The following is a 25,156-nucleotide window of genomic DNA, read 5'->3' on the forward strand; positions in this document are numbered from 1 at the left end:
CAACAATTTTGTTTGGAAAAATAAATTGCATCCCTAATCCTTGATAGGTCAATACGTAACTAAATTTTATTTCTCAAAACTCTCAACTAGACGTCGCCGCAGCCGTTCGAGACCGCGAGCCATGCGCAATGGTTATCAAGATTTTGAAGAGACCGATGAAATACCTCAGGAGGCGCGCACAATGCTTATGACCAATGCGGAGGCGCTTCACTCATTGTACGGTGAAATCTCCACAGAACGCGACGGCGATCTAACGCATCAATGCATACAAACCAATTTGGCCGATGTCATATGCGGCGGTAAGTGAACAAGATTTATCGATCAATTGAAAAAAAATGTAAACGAAAAATATTCATTGCAGGCAATCCAAATGACAAAATACTTTATCCACGCGCCGCCAAAAGACGCAGCGCCTCATTTCCAACACCGCGCAGCCTGGAGAGAAGACATAGTCTGCGCTTGTTTGGCTCCTCAAAGCGACTGCAGCGTTGCGCGTCAACACGAAGCCTCTCAAAGACATACGCACAAACTTTAGCCACGGACAGTAGCAGCTCGGAGTACCAAAGCACAGATTCTTCGTCACCAAGTAAGTGGGGTTATAAAAGAACACAGCGTTTGAATAAATATGTGTCTATGACGCGCAGATCTAGCGATCGTACAGAGAGTCAAGCACCGAAGCTAGAAACCGTAATTAAAAAAACAATATACAGGTATCATCTAGTGACAAAAGAAAGTAGTTTGTATCAAAACGAAAAAATATCGGATTTGGTCGTAAACTCACTCGGATATCGTTAAGTTGACTATGAAACCGACCGAGTAAAAATATTTAGAATACAACTGCTGCTTGGAAACTACTTTCATCTGCGGGAGGGTATAAATATCTAAAGTGCAAACCGGGGCTTGTTGTTGCAAGAGTTGAAAACATTTTTCAGATAATTTTTGAGGAATGTTTCCGAGTCAACAGCTCATGGCTGGATATAATACTAGGTGCGTTCCGGTTACTTAGGATGGATTGTCATGGCAACGGTACATATGTAAATGCCTAGAAATATTGGTAATGTGAAGACCATGGACGAAATTTAAAGCCGTCGATAAGAATTAGTTACTGCTTCAAATTCACTATTACAATACCGACTACTTGGAGAGTTAGTTGAAAGGATGACACTACCAAACTTAAACTTAATTTCACGTTATAAACTGTACAGATTTCTATCAAAAGTCTATCTTTCTTACTTTTTAGAAAAGGGATCTTTGCTATCGCGCCTCTTCCGACGTAGTGGACGCGCCAAACAACGTCAAATCGAAACATATTCAGCCCAGTTCCCGCCTGCCGAGTGGTTCAATTCTCGTGCAGTGCATTTACATAGTGTTGGCACACAAACCGCCGATCACGTAAGTTACTAGCACAAGCTACTATCTCCCGATTAACACACTTATATATCATTTTTCACTTCTCGCCCACTTTAGGATATGCCGGTGGCGCATACGCTCTCCAATTCCACATTTTACGATGGTTCTGAGTTGAGTCAACGTTCACTGACACTGCCACGCCGACATCGACGACACATGTCCAGCGATTCGACCTTCCTTATATCGTCGCGCGATTGTTCGCCCATACGCCGACGTTCACCAGTCTACTGCAGCAGTTCACTGCCCCGTTCAACACAATCCATACCGGCTACAGCGAGCGGTACAACGAACATAACCAACGCACCGACGTCGGCGACCAAAACGAATCACTCCACCGCGACACTATCACGCCTCTCAGCACCAAACCATACAACAACAGCAAGCGCTGTAGCCGCCGCCGCCGTGTCAGCGAACGCACAGAAATCTTCCTCAAAGAGTGTTATTGGCAAACACATTTTCGAACAGTCGCCCTCGCGTACCAGCGGTACGCTAAAAGCGCCAGCTACAAAGCGACAGTCAGATAATATCATAATTAACGGTTACGCCAGCAATTTGGATAGCGGCAAGGTGAGCTATCGCAGCGTACAAAGCGGTCCGTCTAGTTTGGAATCGGGCAAAGCCTCATCCATGCTTACATCGGGACCGTCGAGTATCGATAGCGGTAAGGTGTCATTCAGCAAAACCAGTGGTCATTCTAGTCTTGACTCGCAGTGTTCGACCAATACGGCGGTGGTGCAACCAAGTCCAGCCAGATCGATACTCGTATTGAACGGTTCGCCGCGCGGCACACCGCGTCATCAGGCAATGCGTGCACGCGCCGCCGAACAGACGCAACGGCAACGTGCCTCGACGCCATCGCGTATACTCGAGGAAATCACCAACCAACAAAAGCCGCTGCCGGGCCGCACCACAAGCAATACCGGCGGACAATCCTATTACAATGGCATACCGAATTCGAATTCGAACAACTCGATCACACTGCAGGTGACCACCAGCAATGGCAGTCAAAGTAGTATACCAAGCACAAAGATTTATGTGCAGAACTCACCAGCGCGTAGCGTTATAACGTTGGAGAATGGCAAACTGATGGAGAATTCGAATGTCTACATCATTAATAATGAGACGACAACCAATGAGAAGGGTGAGATCATTAAGAAGACGCTCTCGAAGCAGGAAACTGCGCCAATGAGAAGTCAGCAGCAACAAAAAGAGCAACAGAAAAGAAATTACGCACAGGCGCATGCGCAAACACACAGCCAAACGAAGTCAATGCAACAGCAGCAGCTGCAGCAGCAACAACAACAACAGCAGCAATCGACAAATATTCAACAAATCTACAAAGACAATTCGATTAGCGAGAATGAGGCGAACTCCGAAACTTGCGACTCCATTTCGTTTATCAGCGAAACATCACCGGACAATTTGGATACGCTCAGCTCCACCGAGGTTATTGACAACTCGAAATTCACGAAGAATATCAACAACGACGCCACAATGAATAACAGTCGTAAGCTTTGCTTACAACTGCCGCAACACGGCTCCAGCCATATTGTCTACAAAAATAATGTGTTGAAAAACGAATCGAATCCGAACTCACCCAGCGGCGAGAAGACGCTCGCAATGGCGGCGCTCGCAGCTAAACAAGATTTCGAAATTGCCGGTTCGGTTGGTAATTTACGCTTCTACGAAAAGAATACCAAGGACACAACACACGCGAAATTAATGAACTCACATTGTGATTTAAAGAATCTAAATCGTTACGAGTCTTCTGGTAATCTACAAAAGACCGGCAATATTCTGCAATCGAATCCAGCCATAAATAGTGACGATCTGGCGCATATATTGCAAAAAAACATAATTGCCGTTGGCAGCGAGCCAAATTTAGCTTTAAAGGACAATAACTGCAGTAACGCCAGTGATAAGTCCGTCGAAAAAGAGGCGCTCGATCGACGCTTCAGCTTGTCGAAAGACCCCAACGGCCCGGTCAGCGCCAATGCAACCGGCAATGAAGACCTCTACAACTTTCCAAGTCTAACGGATTTGTCCTTTAATTTTACCTCATTGGCGGCGCAGAAAATCCTACAGGGTGTCAGTCTGAATAGCATCGATACGTTGGTGGAGCTAAATATGGCAGCTGCTGCTGCGGCGAATAAGGAGAAACAACAGAATAATCAACCCACGCCGGTGTGTACCGACTACGGTATGGTGTAGCGGCTTGATTGATAGACGACCAAATGAAATTCAATAAAAAAAATTGCGTTAATGCGCTGAAATGAGCTTAGGTCAATTGAGGATGGAGCAGGTTGTTATGTCGGTGGCTTTTTAGGTGGCAATGGGGCAATGCAAAGGGCACGCATGGTCAGTATGATGGCGCACAACTTCAACTTACTAAATATTCGTACTACAAATAATCTTAAACTAAAAACAAAAATTGAAGACGTAAAAAGATATTTACTACTCGAATTTAGAAAACGGAAACGGAACCAGAATAGATGCTATTCTTGTTCAAGCAGTAATTTTTTCCAATACTGTAAATAAAGTGGCATTTTTGGAGTTAGTGTAAGTGGAATTCATTATTCAGATTTTACTTGAAAAAAACAGAAAATAAATTTCTTTACCTACAAGCAAAACTCCTAACCTAAATCAAGTCGGATAATTATAATTTGGTCTAATTTCTAGTAAAACTGTGTAGCAGTTATAAATTAACAACAATTCAATCAGACTAATGGTCTATACGTTTTTCATAGCCATTAGATAAGTTTTCCCATTATATGGTTCTCTACTTAAGAATAATTCGCTCGGACTATTAGTACCCGAAAAGATAACCGGTTAAATAAACATAATAAACAATATCAGACCCAAAAATTTTTTTGAACATTCAAAATGACATAGATTGGGCCTTTAAATATCAGATCATTAATTCCAATATTTATACACTGATCTTCCCTAGTACAGCAGATCGTAAATAAAAGAAAAGAGAGCAAAAGCCCACAAATCAATAAGCCACGCTCTAGGTGTCTTCAACGATGCACTACATTGGATTATCTGAGAACACAAACGTTTTCTAAATAAACTATATCGGAAATTTATGACTGTTGTAAAGCCGTAACTATAGTCTGATTACTCTAGTTTCAATCACAGGAAAGCCATATTTTGATGAGGTTCAATTCAAAGTTCCTAAGTTAGTGAGGTAATGGCAATATGCTAAGGTGATGGTTCATGGGTCATTCTAGGTCAATTTGGATGCCATAAAATTGAGCAAAACAAAAGTGATTGAAACAAAAATTCCTAATAAGTGATGTAGCTGTCTTAACCAAACTTAAAGTATGGAAGCTTTCATAAGAATGCTGCAGGTTTTGATGGATTCTGCGCGTATCAGTGTTTCAGAATTCAGAAGACGACATATGTCATGGAAATATCTTTCAAGTACATATAAAAAACGTGTTCTTCAGACGACTCGCTACAAGGCAGCTTTGTGAAAAGCTCTGAAAACAATATTAGACCAGTTTGTTCGACCAGTTTTTTCCAACTTTTTTTTCGACGAGTTTTTAAATATTTCTTAAAATAATTTTTTTTAATATTATTTTTGCAACAAAGATAAAAAGGGTATTGTAAAAGCACTGCCACTCCTCCAAATTTTGCACTTTACCAAAAAAAAAAAAATTATTAAAATATTTGAAATATAAAGAGTAATGCGGTAATTATGAAAAATCATTAAAATTCAAAAAATAATACTCGAAATATTCATTTGTCTGTTACAAACGATATACTTAAGTATTTCTCCTAAATGTGTACTCGCCTACAGCGTCGATGAATAGTAAACTGAGACTGTAGACTGTTTTGTAACGAATAACAATACTGAGCACTAACCAAATACATACATACATACAAGTATGTGCATATATGTTATGTAAACAGTAAAAAAATTATTAAAAAATAAAAAAAAAATATTGAAAAAAAAATATTATAAAAAATTGTAGTCGTATGTAACTGAACGAAAGAACTATATACTTATTATTATAATTAAATAGTGAAGTAAAGCAGGATAGATTGAAACGCTGAAAGTTGTAAACCAACATAACATACACAGTTACTGAAATTTGCACGTGTTTGGTTATTTTTAAATTTTTTTTTACAAACGCTATTAAAATAATAAAAAATTTAATATTATTTCACTGTTTCTCTGATTGAAATAAAATAAGTTTATTAGTTTTTTTTTTGCAATCAAATTTAAAAAAATAATTTTTCAATTTTCAATATTCTTGGTACCAAAAGAGTTGAATCTAACACTACTTGAATTTAATTTATTATTTGGTCAAGTTGAATTAAATCTTATAATTAAGATTTTTTTTTCAATTTAACTTAGCGAAAATTTGAAAATATTAGTTTTCTAAATAGTTCCTTTCGAAAATGCTTAACCGACAGTTACTGGAATACATAAAATTTAAAATTTTTTTTATTATATTCGAAAATTAAATTTTTTTATAATTTGATACTGAAAAATAATTTGAATTTTTCAAATTTTTAAAAATTTTTTCTAATAAAATAGCTTAACTCATATTTTAATATTATTGTTTTTTTTTTTTTATGTAATTTAGCGAAAATTTCAAAATATTAGCTTTCTAAATATTTTTTTTCGAAAAATACTCCACCGACAGTTACTGGAATACTCGTACTTAAAATTTATAAATTTTTGATCAGAATTGGAAACTTGAATTTTTCAAATTTTCAAAGGTTTTTCGATATTACTATTTCGTATTTTATTGAATCCTTTGACATTTTAAATACATTATATTCGAAAATATATACTTTTTCCTTTTTAGCAAGTTAAATTTGCTTGCTATTCGACTACAATTTGATTTGTTTATTATACATATATATTAAAATTAAACTAATTTTGGAAAAAAATTTAAATTTCGTAATTATTGTAACGATTTGTTTTGGAAAATTTAAAATATCGTATGAAAATCCAAATTTTTAAATAATTAAAATGTTTAGTTTCGAAAAAGAAGTAGATCTTTTTATTTTTTTTTTAATCGAATATCTGTAGTTGAGTATTTTTACGGATTTTTTTTCGATTCGATATCGAAAAGTTTTAAAATTTCGGAATTTTTGGTATCAAAAAAATTAAAGTAGGATTTTGTGCAAATTTTGATCGAAAACAATTAAATTTGTTTATTTTAACTTTTATCATTTTTTAAAGCGTACGAATTCTTGCTGCTGCTAATCGAATCTACAGTATAGTATATGTAGTATAATATATAGTATGTAGTTTAGTTTTTTTTCGGCTTAATTTTCGATTCGTTATCGAAAAATTTTAAAATTTCAAAATCTTAGAACTTCATCCCACGTTATAATTTGAAGTTTTTATGCAGATCGTTTTTGGAAAAATTTTGATTTTTTATGTATGTTCATTTTTTTTTGTGCTTGGTTTTGTTGGCAGTTCCTTAAATCATTTACTTATTCTGCTGTTGTGCTTGTACTTGTTGTTGTGCTTTATCTGAATTACCATAATTTCTGCGTTCGATTTTTTTTTTAATTTTGGTGAACCAACGCTGCCTTTTAATGCTTTGACACGCCTACATACACACATAGGCGCCACCAAAGCGCTGCAATTGCCACTTTAAAGCGCGCCACATACACATTTACAGTTATGGACATGTAAAATTTGAATAATTAATTTCATTATAGTTTATGTAATTACTTTTCTTTACAGTGCCAAAATGTTTTAGTTTAAAACAAAACAAAAAAAAAATGTATTAATGATTAATTGCGTTTTTTAAAACCTAATTTAAGTTTTAAATATTGTAAATTTGCAAAAAAAAAATATATAGATATATATTAAATACAGTTGTATATGCTAATGTAATAATGTAATAATTTTATTTATTTCATTCGAAATCCTTACAACGCCGCCCAAAATACAATACAATACAATAGTTAATTATAAAAGTAATGGTAAAAAAACACTGCTAAATACGATTACTTATAAAACTTAAAGGAAGTAGTTGTACTCACAAAGGTTTACTGGTATACAGACATATATTTTTTTACAGTTACAATACATATAGTACATACATATGTACAATTTGTTTAATTTAATTTGTTAAATAGTTTTTAAAAATATAATTCGACGTTTGTTTTATTATGAAACAAAAGAAAAACAAAACAAACAATAACAAAAATAAAAACAAATGTACAGCAGGCAATAAATAAAGTCGAACTCCTCAAATACTTGGCTTGCATTTCATACAAAATAGTTGAGTAATAAATATTATTTTAAAATAAAATGTAATTATTATTTTTTTTTTTTTTACTTTTTACTTTGTTTAATTTTTAAACACATTGTGATGTCGTTTTGCATTTCACAGCTATTATTTAACACAATAGTTGAATGTTTATTTTCTATTAAGATTTTTTTTTTGTTATTGTTTGTGTTAATTCAACAGTTCTCTTCTAAGGATTTTGCTTGGCATTTAAATACACGATTTAAAATAAAAACATATAAAAACGAAAAATGCATAGACTTCGAACGCGAAAACATACAAACATACAAGCATATGTATGTAATTAACCTTAATTCATATGATTTTTGTGTAAAACCTAACTTTAAGAAATATGTAATGAATGTCTTAACAAGAAACATTTTATAAATAAGGAAGGCCTTAATATGAATCAAATAAAATGTAGCGTAAAACGGCATAAAGCCGCTAGAAATCAAATAATCAAACCAAAATCAAGGTGTTTTAGTCAACATTAAACGGTAATCAGGTAGGTAAGCTTTTGAACGAAATCGTCAAAAGTGCATTTCAGAAAATAAATGTATATGTACATATATAATATATAAAAGGTATAAGAAAAAAATTTAAATATAAATAAAAACTATTGTTTTTTAAACAAAAAAAACTTTAAAAATTTGTAATAAATAAACTAATAATAATGAAAAACTTAAAAAAATATGAAGAATTAAAAAAAAATATTATATAAAAAAAATTTTCAAATAAATACAAATACCATATATATGTAAGTGTATATAATATATAATAGGTTTAAAAATGTTATATAAATAAAAACATTTTTTATTAAATAAAAAAAAGTTTTAAATAATAACAAAAAATATGAAAAAAATTATAATAAATGATAATAAATTAAAAAAAATAATAATAATGAAAAATTAATATCAAAATAATAGAAAATGAAGAAAAAATAAAAAATAATAAAATAAAAAAATTAATAATTATAAGGAAATTAAAAAAAAATAATAATAAAATGACTGACTTGTAGATATAATATAACCCCTTTGCAAAAAAACCCCATTTCAAAAAATTAAAAGAGAAATAAAAAAAAAATTCAATAAAATAAAAAAATGTATCTTAAAATAATAAATTAAAGAAGGAAATTTAAAATAAATACAAAAATATTTTTCAAAGAATTTGCAAGCTTAGTAGTGGCAAGTTTTTGGCAAACATTACTTGCAAGGCAATTTCTGCTTTGTAATCTCTTGCGCACATTACAGTTATGGTGTTTATTAATATTTATAATCATCTATAAAACAACTTTCTTAAGACTATATACATTTTAGAATTACAATTTCGTAAATACGTATATTTTAATGCACATAAATAATAACTAATTTACACAGCAATAAGTTATTATTTGAAAAATTTAAACGAACCATTTTGAGCAAAATACTCAAATCATTAAAAAAAATTAAATTTTTATTTTAATAATATTTAATAATAATTAAATATAATATTTTGAAAGCACAAACGCAACCAGGTTAAGATATTAAAACTAAAATAATAATTTAATTAACACAAGTCGTGTATTTTTGTTCAAATACAATTCACTTCTAACCATTTAACGAATAATGAAATTATTTTATTTTATTTTATTGATTATTATTGTTTTTTTTTTTGGTTAGCTTTAAAATATTTGAGCAAGTTGAAAACAGATTTTAGTTAATATAAAAATTTTAGTTTTTGAAATTTACCAAACAAAAATAGAGTATATTTAATGTCATAGAAACAAATAATTTTTGTTATTATTTGTAATAAATAAATACACAGGTAGGTTGTACATGAAAATATTGCGTAATTTAAGCAATTTCATAATTAAACAACACTACAATTCTACAATAACTAAATAACCACTCATGCACGTAGGCAGTGTTTAAAGGCTTTTAACGAACAAATATTTTCAGTTTTATAACTACTGCCAATAACAATGCGCGAAAATAACTGTTGATTTCGGTTTTCAATAGAAGTGTTTAAGTTCACGAATGGCTGGCACGTTATATGTGTAGTATAAATTTTCGTAGGGAAATTGAAAGGGATTGGCGAAGCTCAACTTTAACAGGCCACCTTCCAAAGCTTCTAAGTACTTGGTATCCTAAAAGCAGAAGTATGAATTATTTATGCTCATAAATGTATATTATTTATATTGCTAAACCTTACATCCAAAATTAGATGCCTTATTCTCGTACCCGCAACCATCATTAGCACTGGCATACTATCACGTGAATGTTGCTTGTCAACTTGCTTCCTTTGCAGCACATCTATAGTCTTATAGACCAACTCTTCTGTTAACTGATCACAATGCATCACATTAATATATTTTAACTTTGGACAGCCGTCCAACAACACTAACACCGCTTCATTAGTAACTGAGCGACAGTATCTTAAACTAACAGTTTCTAATTGTTGTAATGCGCAAATATATCGCAAACATGTAGCATCTATATATTTACTACAATCGCAACCAAATACTTTTAAATTCTTAAATTGTGACAAAGGTCGCATGCCGTCATCAACAATAAGTCTGGGCGAAAAAATACGCAAACACTCAAGTTGCTCACCCTTTTGATCAGCCAATCGGTTAAGTAATAAATTAAATGATTGTGTCCGAAACATTTCGGCAGACAATTCCAAATCAACTAATCGTGGCAGCCGGGCTATATCATAGTATTCAAAGCTTTGATTACACGATATATTAAGTTTTTCTAAATTTACACAATTCACTGGCAGCGCTGAAATTGCGACATCAGTAAGCGCATCGCACCATTGTAGTGTCAGCTTCTTGAGCTCCTTAAGCGATGTACAAATTTCCACAAAAAAGTCATCTTGTATGCCGCATTCAACGAAAGTCAGTTCTTTCAGGCATTTTAGTTTACTTAAATAGCGTCCTAGATTTAGAGAGAAATAAAGATTACAGATAAATTCTTCGCAACAAATACTTTGCCGCTTACCCGTTATGTCTTCTTCACCCTCTAGTCTCAAAATCTCTAAAGTTGCCAATTCCGATACACTTTTCATTGCATTGTCGTCCAGCGAACACTTTTGCAAATGCAAACTATTTAAATGTTTCATATTCATAAGTAATTTGCGTAAACACTTGGATTTTATTTTTGTCATTCCAAAATAAATTCGTCGTACATTTGGACAATTTTTATTTACTTGCGTTACATATTCATTACGTTCCTGATCATTGTAGGGCAGGTTAACTAGCTCCTCTAAATAATTCCCAGCCATTTCAAAAAATCGCCTTATTTCACGCGTACTCATATCGCTGAGATCGTATTTTCGCAATATTTTGCAATGCCTTTGACAATAATATTGAAATACGCTGCGCAAACGTGGGCAAACCGTTGCCAAACGCACCTGTTCTACCAATTTTAGTTGCTTAAAGATTTCCAGCAAGCAATCATCGTTCAGTATTAAAATACTGGCTTTTGTGACTTCTCCATCTCCTTTCTGTTGAGACATTTTGCCCGCTAACATAAACAGCACACTCAGAAATATTTTTAACAAATTGAAGCCGGCATTTGAAGCAAATATTTTTCATCAGCTGTGTGACAACAGCTGTTTTTAGAATTTCGCAAATGTCAATTGTACAGGTCAGTTATGGGAGTTGCAGAAATCGATAACAAAATTTTGGGACAACATGTATGAGAAAAAAGCCGATTGAGGAGAGACGATGTCGCTCTATTAGATTTTTTTCTTTTATTTGTAAAAATAAAATAAAATTTAAGTAACAGAGCAAAAATAAAACTACGTTAAAACGTTACAAAACAATTGTAGATTAATTTCGTTAAATAAACGCACTCGTCGAAACGAAACACTCCAAAATATTTTATCGAAACTATCGATAACTCATACCAATCTATCAACACATGTTCACCTTCAAAACAGCTGACAAGGTAATGGGTAGACGTTTTAAAAGAAATTTGTTGTAATTTAATATTTTTAGTAGTGTTATAATTTAAACAAAATACAATTATTAATATAAATAAGAGAATTTCAAACAAATCGAAAATGGCCGATTCAACCATTATCCCCACAGAAAATCATGCAGAGAGTAGCGATAGCAACAGTAATGGAGAAAACCATAGCGGTATATCGGTGCCAAACGCAAGTGCAGTAATGATAGCATCACTTAAAGCACCGGAAATTCTTGAAGAATATGGACCCAATTTAAAATTATTGGATTGCAATTCACAAGTGGCAGAGCTTTTAACAATAATCCGTGACAAGTAAGTCTTACCTACTAGGCAAAAATATTTGTGTGCTGAAACTTACCAAGTATTTTGGTCCACGCAGAAACACTACGCGCAGTGACTTCAAATTTTACGCCGATCGCCTCATACGTTTAGTAATTGAAGAATCTCTTAATCAACTACCTTATTCCGATTGTCGCGTGGAGACGCCAACAGGTGCAACTTACGATGGACTAAAGTACCAAGCTGGAAATTGTGGTGTGTCTATTATACGCTCTGGCGAAGCAATGGAACAGGGACTGCGCGATTGCTGTCGTTCTATACGTATTGGCAAAATATTGGTTGAGTCGGATGCGGACACACATGAAGCACGAGTCGTTTATGCTAGGTTTCCGGACGACATTGCTAGTCGACAAGTGCTACTCATGTATCCGATTATGTCAACTGGTAATACCGTTCTGCAAGTGAGTAAAGAAAATAATATTTTAAACAAATATTTATTTATATTTATAATTATTTGTGTAATCTATTTGCATATATACGCAGGCTGTGAATGTACTTAAAGAGCACGGTGTTCCCGAAAGTTGCATTATATTGTCGAATCTCTTCTGTACCCCAATAGCTGCTAAAACCGTAGTAGGTGCTTTTCCTAAGCTTAAAATTCTCACGTCTGAGTTGCATCCTGTGGCACCTAACCATTTTGGGCAAAAGTATTTTGGTACAGATTAATGTGGATCTATATGTTTAGATTATCTATATCTGCATATAAAACGATTACAAATTATCCTAAAGTTTAAGATATATATTATAAGAGCCATATAGCTATTTAAATTGTTTTATATGTTTTTCAAAACCACAAAGTAGCAACGATGTACTTAAAGATCGTTAACCTCTACGCTTTTTCTATGTATACATTTTAAATTTTACAAATATAAATTTTTATTTCTTAAATTGTTAAATATGCAATATTTAAAAAATTTTCTTTTCTAAATTATAACTCTTTTGATGAATAGAAATTTATTTATCGATTTGTTAATTAAATTATTATGGATAATTTCCAGAGAAAGCAGCACACATAGATATTTCAAATTTAAAACTAACATTTGTTTCAATGTTTTCCATTGTTCATTTATCATAGCATTTATAATAAAAAAAAAACAGATACATCCCTTATTTTAGTTTGATATATTGACAATTGTTATCTGTAATTTTATTTGTGAATTATCAGGACTTAAAAGTAAAGAGCAATACATATGAATTACAAAAATGCAGATATAAAATGATTGAATTAACATAATTAAATAATTTGTGCACCAGTAACTTAATAGCAATAAAAGGGGTTGCAAACTACATTACGAAGCCATTTTATAATTAACTACGGTGTCAACTTTATGCAAACCAGTCGAGAAAGAGCGCAACTGCACAGCTTGCGCATTTTGTATAAAAACTGCTCCGGTCTCATCCCATTTTTCGGGAATCTCACAATTTTGCAATGTATAAAGCATGATATCAAAAGTGCAAATGCAATCGAGCAACGGTAAATAACTAACCGTGGCAGATATTTGTCGCATAACATCGCGTATTTCATTTTGTATACGTTTTAGTTCCTTGCTCGATGTTAGTTTTGTAGCATCGCCAACCTCACCATCACCCAATTCGGCATGCATTTTGAAGTCCCAACACTCCAAAACTTCTTTGGTATGCGCATTTGTGATAACCATCGAGATTTTCTCTATCATATTTTTCGCAAGCCAATCTGCAAGAAAATTTAGCAGACAATAATGTAAACTCAGGATGATTACTTATGTGAAAATATTATTACCTTCCGTTTGCTGTAAGACATTTGACAAAAACTCTTCAATCTTTTTATCTTTCGACATTAGTATTGTTATACCATATTGCTGTGTATTCTCAAAAGTTTCGGGTGGATAAATACCACGTTGAAATAGAATTGAATTAATACCATATTCTGAAATGAAAACCAATACCGTTTACCATGGAGGCCTTTGTGTTTGGCACAATGATTTTGAGTTGGCGCCATTGTCACAGCTGCCCAAGCGTTTACACAACTCCACTTACTTAAATATTCAGCAATAATTTGTGCGGAGCCACGTAAAGTGATGCAGTTTTTGGTAGTTTGAGTTGTAGACATATTTATATTAAGCAATAAGCAGACAAATAAATTAAATTTCTAAAGTACAAGAAGTTAAATTAAACGATTGAACGTAACAAAAGAAAATTCAAGTGTTCAGGGTTGTTAAGTGCTAGCTTTTTTTCATAATACAGGGTTTCCAACCGCTAACTAAATTTTGTTTCACAAGGTTTGTGCAAACTAATTTCTTCAAGACTAATAAAGTTTTATATATTTATTAGTTTATTTATATAAATATTTGGACAATTTGTAAACAAAAATGTTTTGTATGTAAAAAAAGTGTATATATATTAATGGTTTCTTCTAGTTTTATTTATATGTGTATCACATTTCATTAAATATTTTATTGTATATATCCAAAGTTTTTACTGTTAAGTTAAGAGTTTATTCGGGTAAATATGTTAATTCGTGAGAACTTATCTCATAATAAGAACATTCGAGAAACTGTCATTAATAATAATATACCGTATCCATTCTGTGTTGGGCCCCATTATCATATTTGAATTAAATATTAACAACCCTGTTTTACTAGACCCAACTTTCACTGTTGCCACTTTTAACAGTTTTCCCTTGTTTCCGAATCTGGAAGTCGGTGCAAAACGAGTATTTATTGTTTGCCTTGTAATCTGGCATTCGCCGTTGTTCTCCTCGTTCGTTCGGTTTTCATAGCTCTATACAGAAAAGAGTTTATATGTGAGGTGATATATTATTTAGCAAATAAAAATTGGCTTTTACAAATAAAAAATATCGACAAAGTGAAGTGTGGGTGTTATAATAAAAATTACAACGTAGTTTGGTGCTTATGCAACATATGTACATATATATTTATTTTAAAAGTGGATATTACCTGGATTCCTGAGTCATTAAACCCATAAAAAGTATATTTACGGAAAGCATGGAAAGAAAGTCAATTAAATCAATGAAGTGCAATAAATAGGCAAATCCACTGCATAAAAAATAATTATACACCGCTAAAGCTACATGCTTTTATTAGCATATGTGAATGTTTTCATCTGTGCATTAATTGTTTAAAAATATACTGCCATACCCATAAACCCTGCGTGAATTCAAGAGAAATCGAAATGTAAAACTTTTTAACCTTCACATACTTTGGAAGTCGATTTTTTTTATTTGGCCCTATGCCACATATTTGCTGGTAGCAACGCATTTCTTTTCTGCTTTACAAATTAGCAGCGTAACAAAACAAAGCTATATTTAATATACATATGTACGAGTATGTGTATAATAAACAACGTACTTAAATTATTTCCTTGCTATGTGTTTTAGGAATCTTCGAAATTCGGAAACGATAAAGAGGCAACAAAAAGATTGTTTCATTCGTTTTGCTTGACGTTTAAGTTGTTTTGTTGTGTTCTTTAATTTGTTTTCAATCCATTTACACATATCCTTCCATTTTGTATACGCTTTGATATCTGTTCTCATATCTTTGTTTTTTCCTGACGAATCCGTTTTGTATCTTTGCGTTGTAAAAGGAAAGCGAATATCTAGCGGTTGCAGCGATCCACGCCCGTACGTTGAATCATAGTTTTTTATTTACATTTAGGCATTTTATGTCACCTGCATTAAAAATTGTTCATACTGACTTAATATAAGAGTGAATATATTAGATTTGATACGAAAACTGCGCAAACAAACGAAAAAAATTGCTGATGTGATTGCTGTGAAAATAACATCCAAAAGTGATCTAAAATCATTAAATATATCCAATTTTAGCATCAAGAAGATATATTTAGGCAGAGTATAAACAACTATACGCAGTAATAATAATTTAAAAAAAAACTAACAAAGTTGCTTACGTGCTTACATACATATGTATGTAGCGTAGTAGGCGACCTTTACGTATCATAAGTACGATATACTTTAAATCGATCATTAAAAAGTGTAATTTTATGAGAAACCACATAAGTGAGCTGTACTAATTCAAATAACAAAAATGCATTGCGACAATACGAAAACGTCGTCAGAAATCGAACATGTGGATTGGAGTACTGGCACCGGCTCTGGCCACCACTACGCGAACGTCAGGTGAGTTGGAAATTAATTAGTTGTAATATTATAAATACATTATAGCAGAACACTCTGGTACAACTGGTTCTAAGTAAAGGGAAACAATGTCTTTGGTACAACTTTAAATAAAAATGTGTTGCTATTCTGCATTAATAACTGGAAAAATGTATTTTTTCTCCTTCGATATACTTTTATTGGCAGTGTCGCTTTACTTGTTTTCTATGCTGCCTATGTTCTTCCTATTGGTTTCCAGTTTAGTATTTTCACAAGGCAAAGTTTCACTTGTTTCAAATGGACAGATGGAATTGTATTTCTCATTTCTTTTTGCTAATAGCTGTGTAGTAAATAGTTTAAACCATACAAAACCCGTGTTATTAATTGAGATATTATTTTTTTACTACTGGAAATTGCAGTATTTTCAGTGTTTAAAAGAGCTATATTTTATAAATGTGTACGTTATTTTGAACACATGCATATGCATACCTACTGCATATAATATAACACAATAGTCTGACGTTTGTATATCATTATACTAATGTTTAGTTAGTTCTGTCTTTATTGTTAATTTAATATTGTATTGAAGAATCATTAAGAAACTATAAAATACGAGGAGGTGACATGCTATAACACCCGAAAATAATTTTGTATGTCAATATATATCACAATATCTTCACTTGCCTACTTATATAAAAGGAGTGTGGTGTTGGCAAAAAATGTGTATGTTTGTTGAAACCAGCAAATTCAAACGAGCCTATGTACGAAGATACATATACATACATACATATATAATACGCGTTACCAATCCGTGTTTGAACCCACCAAATGAAATTTATCTGTTTCTCTCATATTTTATCACTCAAAAAAAGTTCCGTTATTGCAACAGGTTTTTTGTTGAATATACATGCATATGCATGTTTGTAAATTTAATCAGTGCTTAATGTTGACATCGGTAATTTTGCCAACGTTCGCGTTAAAATGTTTAATCACACTTTTTATTTGTGTGCTTCATTACTTGAAAAGTTGACTTAAGCAAATAGGCACTTATTTACAAAAATTTTGGTTATCGTTAATGCAGTTACCGAATAGTGATACCCATTTGCAACACATCTACTTGCCTACCTGAATTTTTCTATATTTAATATCGTAATAAGCAATGATCTTAAATGTATCCCATACATTATTTATACAATTTTAGTAACGGTTTTAATCAACTTATCCGGTCTAGATAAAGGAAAATGTAGCCCGCCTCCAACACATTTCGGTATACATACATATGTACAGTTGTGTAGATAAGTAAATTTATATACTAAAACAAGAAAAACGTTGACTTCGGTTGCACTGAAGCTGCAACAACTTTAAAATGTGAAAAAATAAGTTTCCATACAATAACTTGATTTTGATCGATCAGTTTGTATGGCAGCTATATGCTATAGAGATCAGATATCAATTCTTGGTAAGAAAAAAACATGTGCAAAATTTCAGAGCGATATTTCATAAACTGAGAGACTAGTTCACGTATGCATAAATGGATAAGGCTAAATTGAGACACCTCGTCACGCTGATCAGTTAGAATATATAATATGTACATACATATATACTTTATAGGCTCTCCGACATTTCCTTCTGGGTATTACAAACTTAGTGGCAAACTTAATATAGCCTGTCCAGGGTATAAATATATCTACATTTGTTCGGTTGTGTCGATTTTTTCAGGTTCTTGTTTTTTCACTAAGAATTGTTGCGTATGCACGTCATACAAACTTATACTTGCTTAAGTAATTACACCAATTGTTGATTACTCACAATCATTAAAAAATATACTGAAAGATGACGGGACTCACGAAGCATTCTTTGTTGTATTTGCGTAATTGATAGTAAATCCAAACATAACTGTGACCACCCTGTTATTGGTTGATGATATGTACTTTTTATTGTTAACTCAGTAATCAATTACCATATTTTTTAAGTTACTTAATTTCTATGGACTTTGCTTTTTTTACTTGAACAAATTATTTAGAATTTTCTAAATGCGCACATGCCAACTTTTTTCCAATATTTCGAGTTAACTATTTTTCGAAGTGTGAGAAAAAAGCAGTCTATTGAGTATGCTAGAAATACGGCTGACAAACATTAAAAGTTGTGTGTATATGGCATATCCATATTGATCAGTGCATATTTATATAGTATATATATATATGTATTAATATTTGTATAATGTACACAACAGACCACATTGACACACAGCTGTTTATATTACCAATTCTAATGAAGTTATACAAATCGATACCTAACTAAGCGCACCTACCTATCTACCAACCTATACAATTATGCACATTCTTATGCAGAATAACAAAATTGCGTTAAAACTAGTATACCTAGAACAAGACAGTGCGCCAAATAATAAAAAATACAATGTATACACATAAAATATGTATTATTATGAATATTTGTTTTAATTGACACTGATATAAGGTTATCGAAAACCACTTATTTCTGCGTTTATTTAATATTATGGTATACAGATAAGTTTGTGTACAAAAAAAGGGGGTTAACGAATTATATATATTTTTAAATGTATAACCAGCCTTTACTGAGAGTTTATTGCCGCGAGCGCAGTTGACATGACCATGAAAACCATAAACAATATTTTATGATATTTTTGCCTCAAATTGAAAGAAACTAAATTTTTTTTTAGAAATGTGTCAACAAAATGTGTTTGTAAATTAAAAACAACAAAAAATTTGTTTTGCAATTACGATTGCGATTTTTTATCTTATTTCTTTTGCAGTGGAATCACATTTTGTGTCGTGTTAATAGGTTTTCCGAAATCGACTTATCGTTTAGTTGAGTAGTTTTTGCGATAAGTTTTTGTTTACAATCTTACTTATATTAATAATAATATAAAAATTCGTGTTTTGTTAGCCAATTTTAAGTTTACAGAATGTAAAGAAAAATTACAATTTCTTGCAAAAATAAATTCTTGTTTCAAACTAAACAAATTTATATTGTTGTTGTTGTAGTAGCGGCAGAAAACATTCCCGAAGTAATTTCGAGGAACCGTGCCAAGTTGACAGTCCTTGGCCGGATAAGAATCCGGGTTACTTAGACCCGACTGTCGAGGGAACGTTTAATTTATATTGTAAAAGCTTTTGACCTAATAAATTAAAATCTCAGTTGAATATCCATTTTGTTCAAAACCATAGAAATGTAGTGCATATAAACAACGCATCCTGTTGAAAGGTTGCTAATTGAACTAGATATACTTTGTATACAATTACGATAATGCAGTATCAATTAATTAACTTCCTCACGCTTTGGCCAGCTAATCAGTTTGCAAATTACACGAGAAACAGCACAGCTGGGTCACAATTCACAGACAGCAGAAATCTATAACTCAATTCCATATGGGTGTAATTTACATATGAGTGCATAAAATAACACAAGCTGACATAATAGAACAATTATTCTAAGCAATTTTTTATTTTTGTTTACACGACTGAATGGTATTAACACTGAAGCTCAACTGCGTTCCATTATTGCAATCAGCTGTGTATTTAGATCAAGGAATTTCGACAGCTAATGAATAAATATTTATTAAGGTGCACACCTAGTGTGAAATTAAAAAAAAAATTGATTTTTGATGTCATATATGGTGAGGTTATACCTTTTAAAATAACATACTAACATTTTAAATCGATAGCTCATAGTTTTTTTGTAGTAGCCTTCTAAAGTGCAGCCGCTCAGTTCAAACAGTTCCTTCAGTTTATCTTTAAACGCGTTATGCCCAAAACTAAATTTTTTAATTGTTTTCTTCATATACTGTACATGTTCTCTCTTCAGATAGTTCTCCATATAATCACCGGCCTGTTTTTTGATTTAATTAAAAATTTAATTTTGGCACGCTTAAAGCGACCAAAATTTTTAATAATATTCAACGCCGTCTACGAAAAATATTTAATTTTTAACTTCAAAAATTTTATTTTGCCACATCAGATTATTTACAAACTAAAGAAATTCTATGCAAATATTTTGGAGCAATGTATCGATAGTTTCGCTATTAGAGATCTCCCTTAACAAATATTTAGCTAACTTCGATTTTAGTCGCTTATAAAAATTGTAATGCGATATTAATTGCTTCAACAAGCTAACCTCACTTACAAAATTTGCATTCTGCATAGTGTCAGTTAATATTAATGACATTAAATTTATATATTGTAGTTTGAAGTAAGTCAAACCAGTTTGACTAATACGAGTCATAAGCTTTTAAATCCTTTTAATTAGCACTGAGTTAGTCATATTGTTGATAGTTGTTAATCAATACACTAAGTAATCTGACACAAACGTCATATATCAACTAAAATATAATAAAATGCAAATATTTAATCTAAATAACACTACGTTGTTGTTGTCATTAGGGTCTAGTCTAATAAGCATATTAGCATTTTACAGTAAGAGGATTTCCTAAGTAGCCGTTAGAATGTCAGTAATTATCTTTCATTAGTAATGAACTGCAATAAAACTTAAAGTGTGATTTTCTCTCAAGATTATTCAACATTATCAACGTTTATTAATGCGATAGTAAATTAATATATTGTAGAACGTTAAAAGTACGAAATTCGGCACACTGGATACTAATTGTGGCAGAATTTACTTTAACGATTGCCTTTTGTACAATTATAAGTTGTTTTGAAGGAGATCAAGTTTTAATTTGGCACGTCGACTCACAATTTTCTTTCAAGTAGGGATAAGCTTACTCACATAACCTACAGTGCCGACCATTAAGTGCTTTGCTCCATGCCTTTTTTGCGGATGCTAATTGCTTTGAGTTAATAATAATAAGTTATGTAAAGTTCGAAAACTAGTTTTATTTGTTTATATATATACAAGTATAGTACATATATACACCCCCTACTAATTATATACACATACATACATATGTAAATTAAATCTAAAGAGTGCTGATAGATTTCATATGCATATTTAAATAATAAATATTGTAAAAATATTGTGACTTGCCCAACCATATTTGCTTACAACTTGTCCCAGGGTCTCCATTTGTGTGTACACTTCATTGCATATGTAATAGATCTACAACAGTTCCGTGTTTGTATTTTTTTGGAAACTAGTTTGTGCGTATGTTTCACCAGAGCTAGCTAGACTGCTGACCATATTGAAATTTCAATTTTGGAGACAGGAGATTTGCCGAGAGAAGCCAGAAATTATATCGGCCAGAAAAAATTCGGGTCACGTAGATAGAGTTTTGTGTTAATTTCTTACAAAGTTGAAACGAAATATTGTACTATATTTCAATGGATCTATGATATACATATACATATATTTAGTTCACTTTGCATTTTTTAATGTTTTCAATCAACGAAATATTGACTCACATAAATTTTACATTTTAATTGTTTTTTTTTTATATCTAAAAGTACAAAAAACGTTTAAAAATTAATATTAAAAATTTTACTAAAAAAAGTAATATCAATTATTCTCTAAACTTTATTTTGTGGTTCGACTTGTGAACTTCCCTTTTTAAGGGTTTATTTTATATCCATTTGCAAGTAAGAAAAAAACTGTATATTTACAGAAATCAATAATGTACTTTAATAATCGGTGATTCATTTTAAAAAATTTTGGAATCTCGTAACGGGTCTCCAAGAGGAATTCCCAAAAACTTTGTCTGGCGGTGGGAAAAATTTGTATGCTTAAAATTATCTAAAATCCTACAACCAAAAAAATTTATTATTATTATAGCTGAAAACAGGTAATCATCGACGGACTAGTAAAAATTTAAATTTTTGACAAAATAGCGGCTTTCCAAAAAAAGTTTTTTTTTTACTTACACATCAGAGTGGCTTAAAAAGACTTCAGAGTCTCTTATTCCTTCAAACATTACCTGGCAATTGTATGCAAGTAGGTCGTGTCAAAATTTCAAGTCGATTAGTGCAGCCGTTTAGAAGAAATTTACCCCACCGACTCTAAAAACAGCGTTTCGAGAAGAATGCGTTTAAAGTTTTGCAAGCCGATTGTTCTAGGCTAAAAAAATGCTTGCAAACACACTCAGATCTCTAAAACTATTTGCTAAATCAACAACTAAAACAATCTATTCCCCATATATTCAAATTCTTTGTTTCACCATTTACCGACCGAATAGTAGTAACTTAGTCTTACTCGTCTTTGATGGAGTTCGGTGAGGCCATATTTATGCTCAGAGTTACTGACTGAAATTGCTGATATTGAGTTTGGACAACTAGTAGCAGGACCAATACTAATTTAGAAGCTTTAGAAGTTAATTAGGTTACAAATATGTATGTAAAAACATACCTATATAATATATATATTAGTATAACTGCATATATAAGTATTTCGTATTGATAATGCTTCTATTTAATTGATGTCAGCTAAAAATAGCAAATGCATACCATTATATATGTGTGCTAGGAAGTAAATGCACATGTGCATGCAATAATATATGCATGTATATTAATGTATGTACTTATTTATAACATTATCACATTTACTTTGAAACCAACATGAAATGGGCATTACAAAACTCATCGCGATTTCTGTTTACAAACTGAAATAATCTGGTCTGTGATAATGCTTGGCATTTTGCTCTTTCATTTATTTGGGTTTTTTGCTCGTGTCATTATTTTTTGCGGTTATCAATATGCCTGTTTAGATATATGAAATGTTTGATTTCCTCTGTAGTTGTGGTGGTTTTTAAAGTTAATTACATTTGCAAAAACATTTATTTATATTATATTATTTTAAGTGACATCATAAAATTCTGGAGTTTTATCAATTCACTAGTTTTCTGTGGAGATTCACATTTATTGTACCCTGAACAGGCTTATATTAAGTTTGACACGAAGTTTGTAATACCCAGAAGAACGCGTCGTCTGTCTGTTTGTCTGCATGTCAGTATATACGCGAAATTGTCGCTCAGTTTTTAAGATTTCGAACTGAAAATTTGCATACACACTTTTCTCCCCAAGAAACTGTTGGCACTGCCGATATCGAACAACTATAGCATATAGCTGTCATACAATCCGACCGATCAAAATCAAGTTCATGTATGGCAACTTTTTATTTTTGAAAGTATTATTGCTTCAGTGCAACCGAAGTTATTTCTTGTTCTTAAGTTTATTTTTTCCAATTAAATTAATTTATTTGCATTTTTCTCGCCACAATTTTGCACTTCTTCCGCTTGTGATCATGAGAACTCACTCGACTCTTACTATGTAAATGGAAGGGCAGTTTCTAGCCGTATTGAAATTGTTTGTATGAAGCAATTGAGCTGTGGAACTTTTCAAGTAATAGCCAATTAATCATCAGCTGCAGCCTTATTTAAATGAATAACCTGCTAATTATGTGTAAAATAAAATTATTCGTTATTAGGGAATTGCTAAGGCTCCAATTTGATCACGCCGGGCGCCTATCACTTAATCTATTAGTTCCACTTGAGCGGTTAGTGGCTTGAAAATTTATTTTAATACATACATACAAACGTAAATTAGATAAATTATTATTCAGTTTGCAGCTGTTGTAAAGTTATTAATATATTTTTATATAATGTGTTGCCAGCTGATTTATCTGTTCTCATTTTTAAATAACATATAAATAACTTGCAAACATTTTAAATTAATTAATTTGCAAAAAAAAAAATACGTCACGTTATTCAGAATTATGTATTATGTTATATAAATTCATTGACATTTACATTTTCAAATTATTATACTTTCTAACTAGATTAGACTATAGGATTTCAATAGAAAATAGAAAATAGAAAAAATGCTAACTTCGGCTGCACCCAAAAAGTTTCCATGCCCGAAGTTGATTTTGATCGACCAATTTCTATGGCACCTATATGCTATAGTGGTTCGATCTGAACAATATGATTCTACCGTTGCCTTGGACAATAACTCATGCCAAATTTCGTGAAGATATCTCGTAAAAGAAAAAAAGTTTTTTTTTATTCCATATACCATAAAAACTCGATTTTAATCGGTTTGTTTGTATGGAAGCTATATGCTATAGTGGTCCAATCTAAACAATTTCCACGAAGACTATAGCGTTGCCTTGGAAAATAATATGTGCTAAATTTCGTGAAGATATCTTGTCAAATAAAAAAGTTCTTCATTCAAGAGCTTCATTTTCATCAATCAGTTCGTATGGCAGCTTTATGCTATAGTAGATCGTTAAATGAGCGGCGGTACCGACAAATGAGCAGCTTCTTGGGGATGAAAAAACGTGTGCAAAATTTCAGATCGATATCTCAAAAACTCAGGAGCTAGTTCGCATATTCCGCGTATCACGCTGATCATTTCTTTACTCTTTACAGGATCTTCGACGTTCTGGTTGTTCCAAACTTCGAGTCAAAGCCGTTTAATAATTTTTGTTCATTCTAGACAATTCATTCCTTAGATTTGCCAATTATATTTAACCAAGTGAGCGCGTTGCCAACTTACTTATAACAGCAAAAAATAATATATGTATATCAATAAATTAATCAGTTTGTATCTGGTTCACAAAGTTATTAGGTTTATTGCTATGCATTTGACACACAAATACAGCAATTACGTGTGAGATTAAATTATAATTAATGACTGTTACTTTTTCATTTAATGGATTTAATTGATTTGCTTGCTTACATCGTACATATGTGTATGTGTGTAGTGGTTGAATTTATAGCAACTTTAGCTCTTACTGACGAGGCACGATAAATCAAAATTTTTGAATAAAAAAGTTAAATTATTAAGTTGATAATTCAAAAAAACAAAAACGAAAAGTAATCTTTGAAAGAAAATATTAAATTAGAAAAAAACTTATATAGATTAGTTTTTGAAAAAAATATAGATATTAATTTTAAAAAAATAATTACATATTAATTTCAGAAAAAAATTAATTTAGTCACTAATATTATTTTTGAAATTAAAAATATTTAGCTCTTAAAACTTAAAAATTAAAATTAATAATTTCAGATATAAAGTTAAATATAAAATTTTGGAATTGAAGAAAATATAAAATTAAATATTTAAATTTCCAATTTTTGAAAAGAAAAAGCA

At 31.7% G+C, this 25,156-nt stretch overlaps 5 protein-coding genes across 8 annotated transcripts in view; 3 read left to right on the top strand and 2 right to left on the bottom strand.

Moving 5' to 3' along the window:
* The window catches only part of ko (Stork-head domain-containing protein knockout), a 280,842-nt gene extending 276,869 nt beyond the window's left edge, over positions 1–3,973 (top strand). For both annotated transcript variants that reach the window (XM_014229640.3, XM_036364752.2), the window contains 4 exons: positions 91–299; positions 362–586; positions 1,241–1,392; positions 1,468–3,973. In XM_014229640.3, the coding sequence (XP_014085115.2) occupies positions 91–299; positions 362–586; positions 1,241–1,392; positions 1,468–3,621 (2,740 nt within the window). In that variant the 3' untranslated portion in view covers positions 3,622–3,973. The remainder of the gene's footprint in view (positions 1–90; positions 300–361; positions 587–1,240; positions 1,393–1,467) is intronic.
* Positions 3,974–9,334: 5,361 nt separating this feature from the next.
* On the bottom strand, positions 9,335–11,289 carry LOC106614106 (uncharacterized). The gene is made up of 3 exons (XM_014229643.3): positions 10,658–11,289; positions 9,867–10,594; positions 9,335–9,801 (listed from the first exon to the last, which is right to left on the bottom strand). Exons 1-3 carry the CDS (start codon positions 11,187–11,189, stop codon positions 9,667–9,669), a joined length of 1,395 nt encoding a protein of 464 aa, XP_014085118.1. The 5' UTR covers positions 11,190–11,289; the 3' UTR covers positions 9,335–9,666.
* A 312-nt stretch (positions 11,290–11,601) lies between these two features.
* Positions 11,602–14,144, top strand: kri (uracil phosphoribosyltransferase krishah). The gene is made up of 3 exons (XM_014248286.3): positions 11,602–11,941; positions 12,009–12,369; positions 12,452–14,144. The coding sequence occupies exons 1-3, from the start codon at positions 11,724–11,726 to the stop codon at positions 12,632–12,634; spliced, it is 762 nt and encodes a 253-aa protein (XP_014103761.1). The 5' UTR covers positions 11,602–11,723; the 3' UTR covers positions 12,635–14,144.
* mad2 (mitotic arrest deficient 2) lies at positions 13,072–14,122 on the bottom strand. Its single transcript, XM_014248287.3, has 3 exons — positions 13,985–14,122; positions 13,728–13,874; positions 13,072–13,661 (listed from the first exon to the last, which is right to left on the bottom strand). Exons 1-3 carry the CDS (start codon positions 14,055–14,057, stop codon positions 13,258–13,260), a joined length of 624 nt encoding a protein of 207 aa, XP_014103762.2. The 5' UTR covers positions 14,058–14,122; the 3' UTR covers positions 13,072–13,257.
* Positions 14,145–14,720: 576 nt separating the features above from the next.
* LOC106614111 (uncharacterized) overlaps positions 14,721–25,156 on the top strand; it is a 28,783-nt gene continuing 18,347 nt past the window's right edge. The window contains exons 1-2 of one of the 3 annotated variants that reach the window (XM_036364745.2): positions 14,721–14,935; positions 15,622–16,103. In XM_036364745.2, the coding sequence (XP_036220638.2) occupies positions 16,012–16,103 (92 nt within the window). In that variant the 5' untranslated portion in view covers positions 14,721–14,935; positions 15,622–16,011. Of the gene's footprint in view, positions 14,936–15,012; positions 15,142–15,621; positions 16,104–25,156 lie in introns of those variants that run through there. The other 2 variants (XM_036364747.2, XM_036364744.2) reach the window with 2 other exon arrangements.

Source organism: Bactrocera oleae, chromosome 6, assembly GCF_042242935.1.
Source record: "Bactrocera oleae isolate idBacOlea1 chromosome 6, idBacOlea1, whole genome shotgun sequence".
NCBI lineage: Eukaryota > Metazoa > Arthropoda > Insecta > Diptera > Tephritidae > Bactrocera > Bactrocera oleae.

What these genes read in the sequence shown, in the direction of transcription:
- LOC106614106 (XM_014229643.3), bottom strand. Translation starts at nt 11,189, where the DNA reads ATGTTAGCGGGCAAAATGTCTCAACAGAAAGGAGATGGAGAAGTCACA. An exon ending in GGGTGAAGAAGACATAACGG is followed by an intron (nt 10,595 to 10,657) that starts GTAAGCGGCAAA and finishes CTCTAAATCTAG; the next exon opens with GACGCTATTTAAGTAAACTA. An exon ending in TAAGGCATCTAATTTTGGAT is followed by an intron (nt 9,802 to 9,866) that starts GTAAGGTTTAGC and finishes TTCTGCTTTTAG; the next exon opens with GATACCAAGTACTTAGAAGC.
- kri (XM_014248286.3), top strand. Translation starts at nt 11,724, where the DNA reads ATGGCCGATTCAACCATTATCCCCACAGAAAATCATGCAGAGAGTAGC. An exon ending in TTAACAATAATCCGTGACAA is followed by an intron (nt 11,942 to 12,008) that starts GTAAGTCTTACC and finishes TGGTCCACGCAG; the next exon opens with AAACACTACGCGCAGTGACT. An exon ending in CTGGTAATACCGTTCTGCAA is followed by an intron (nt 12,370 to 12,451) that starts GTGAGTAAAGAA and finishes ATATATACGCAG; the next exon opens with GCTGTGAATGTACTTAAAGA.
- mad2 (XM_014248287.3), bottom strand. Translation starts at nt 14,057, where the DNA reads ATGTCTACAACTCAAACTACCAAAAACTGCATCACTTTACGTGGCTCC. An exon ending in AATTATTGCTGAATATTTAA is followed by an intron (nt 13,875 to 13,984) that starts GTAAGTGGAGTT and finishes TTTTCATTTCAG; the next exon opens with AATATGGTATTAATTCAATT. An exon ending in TGTCTTACAGCAAACGGAAG is followed by an intron (nt 13,662 to 13,727) that starts GTAATAATATTT and finishes ATTTTCTTGCAG; the next exon opens with ATTGGCTTGCGAAAAATATG.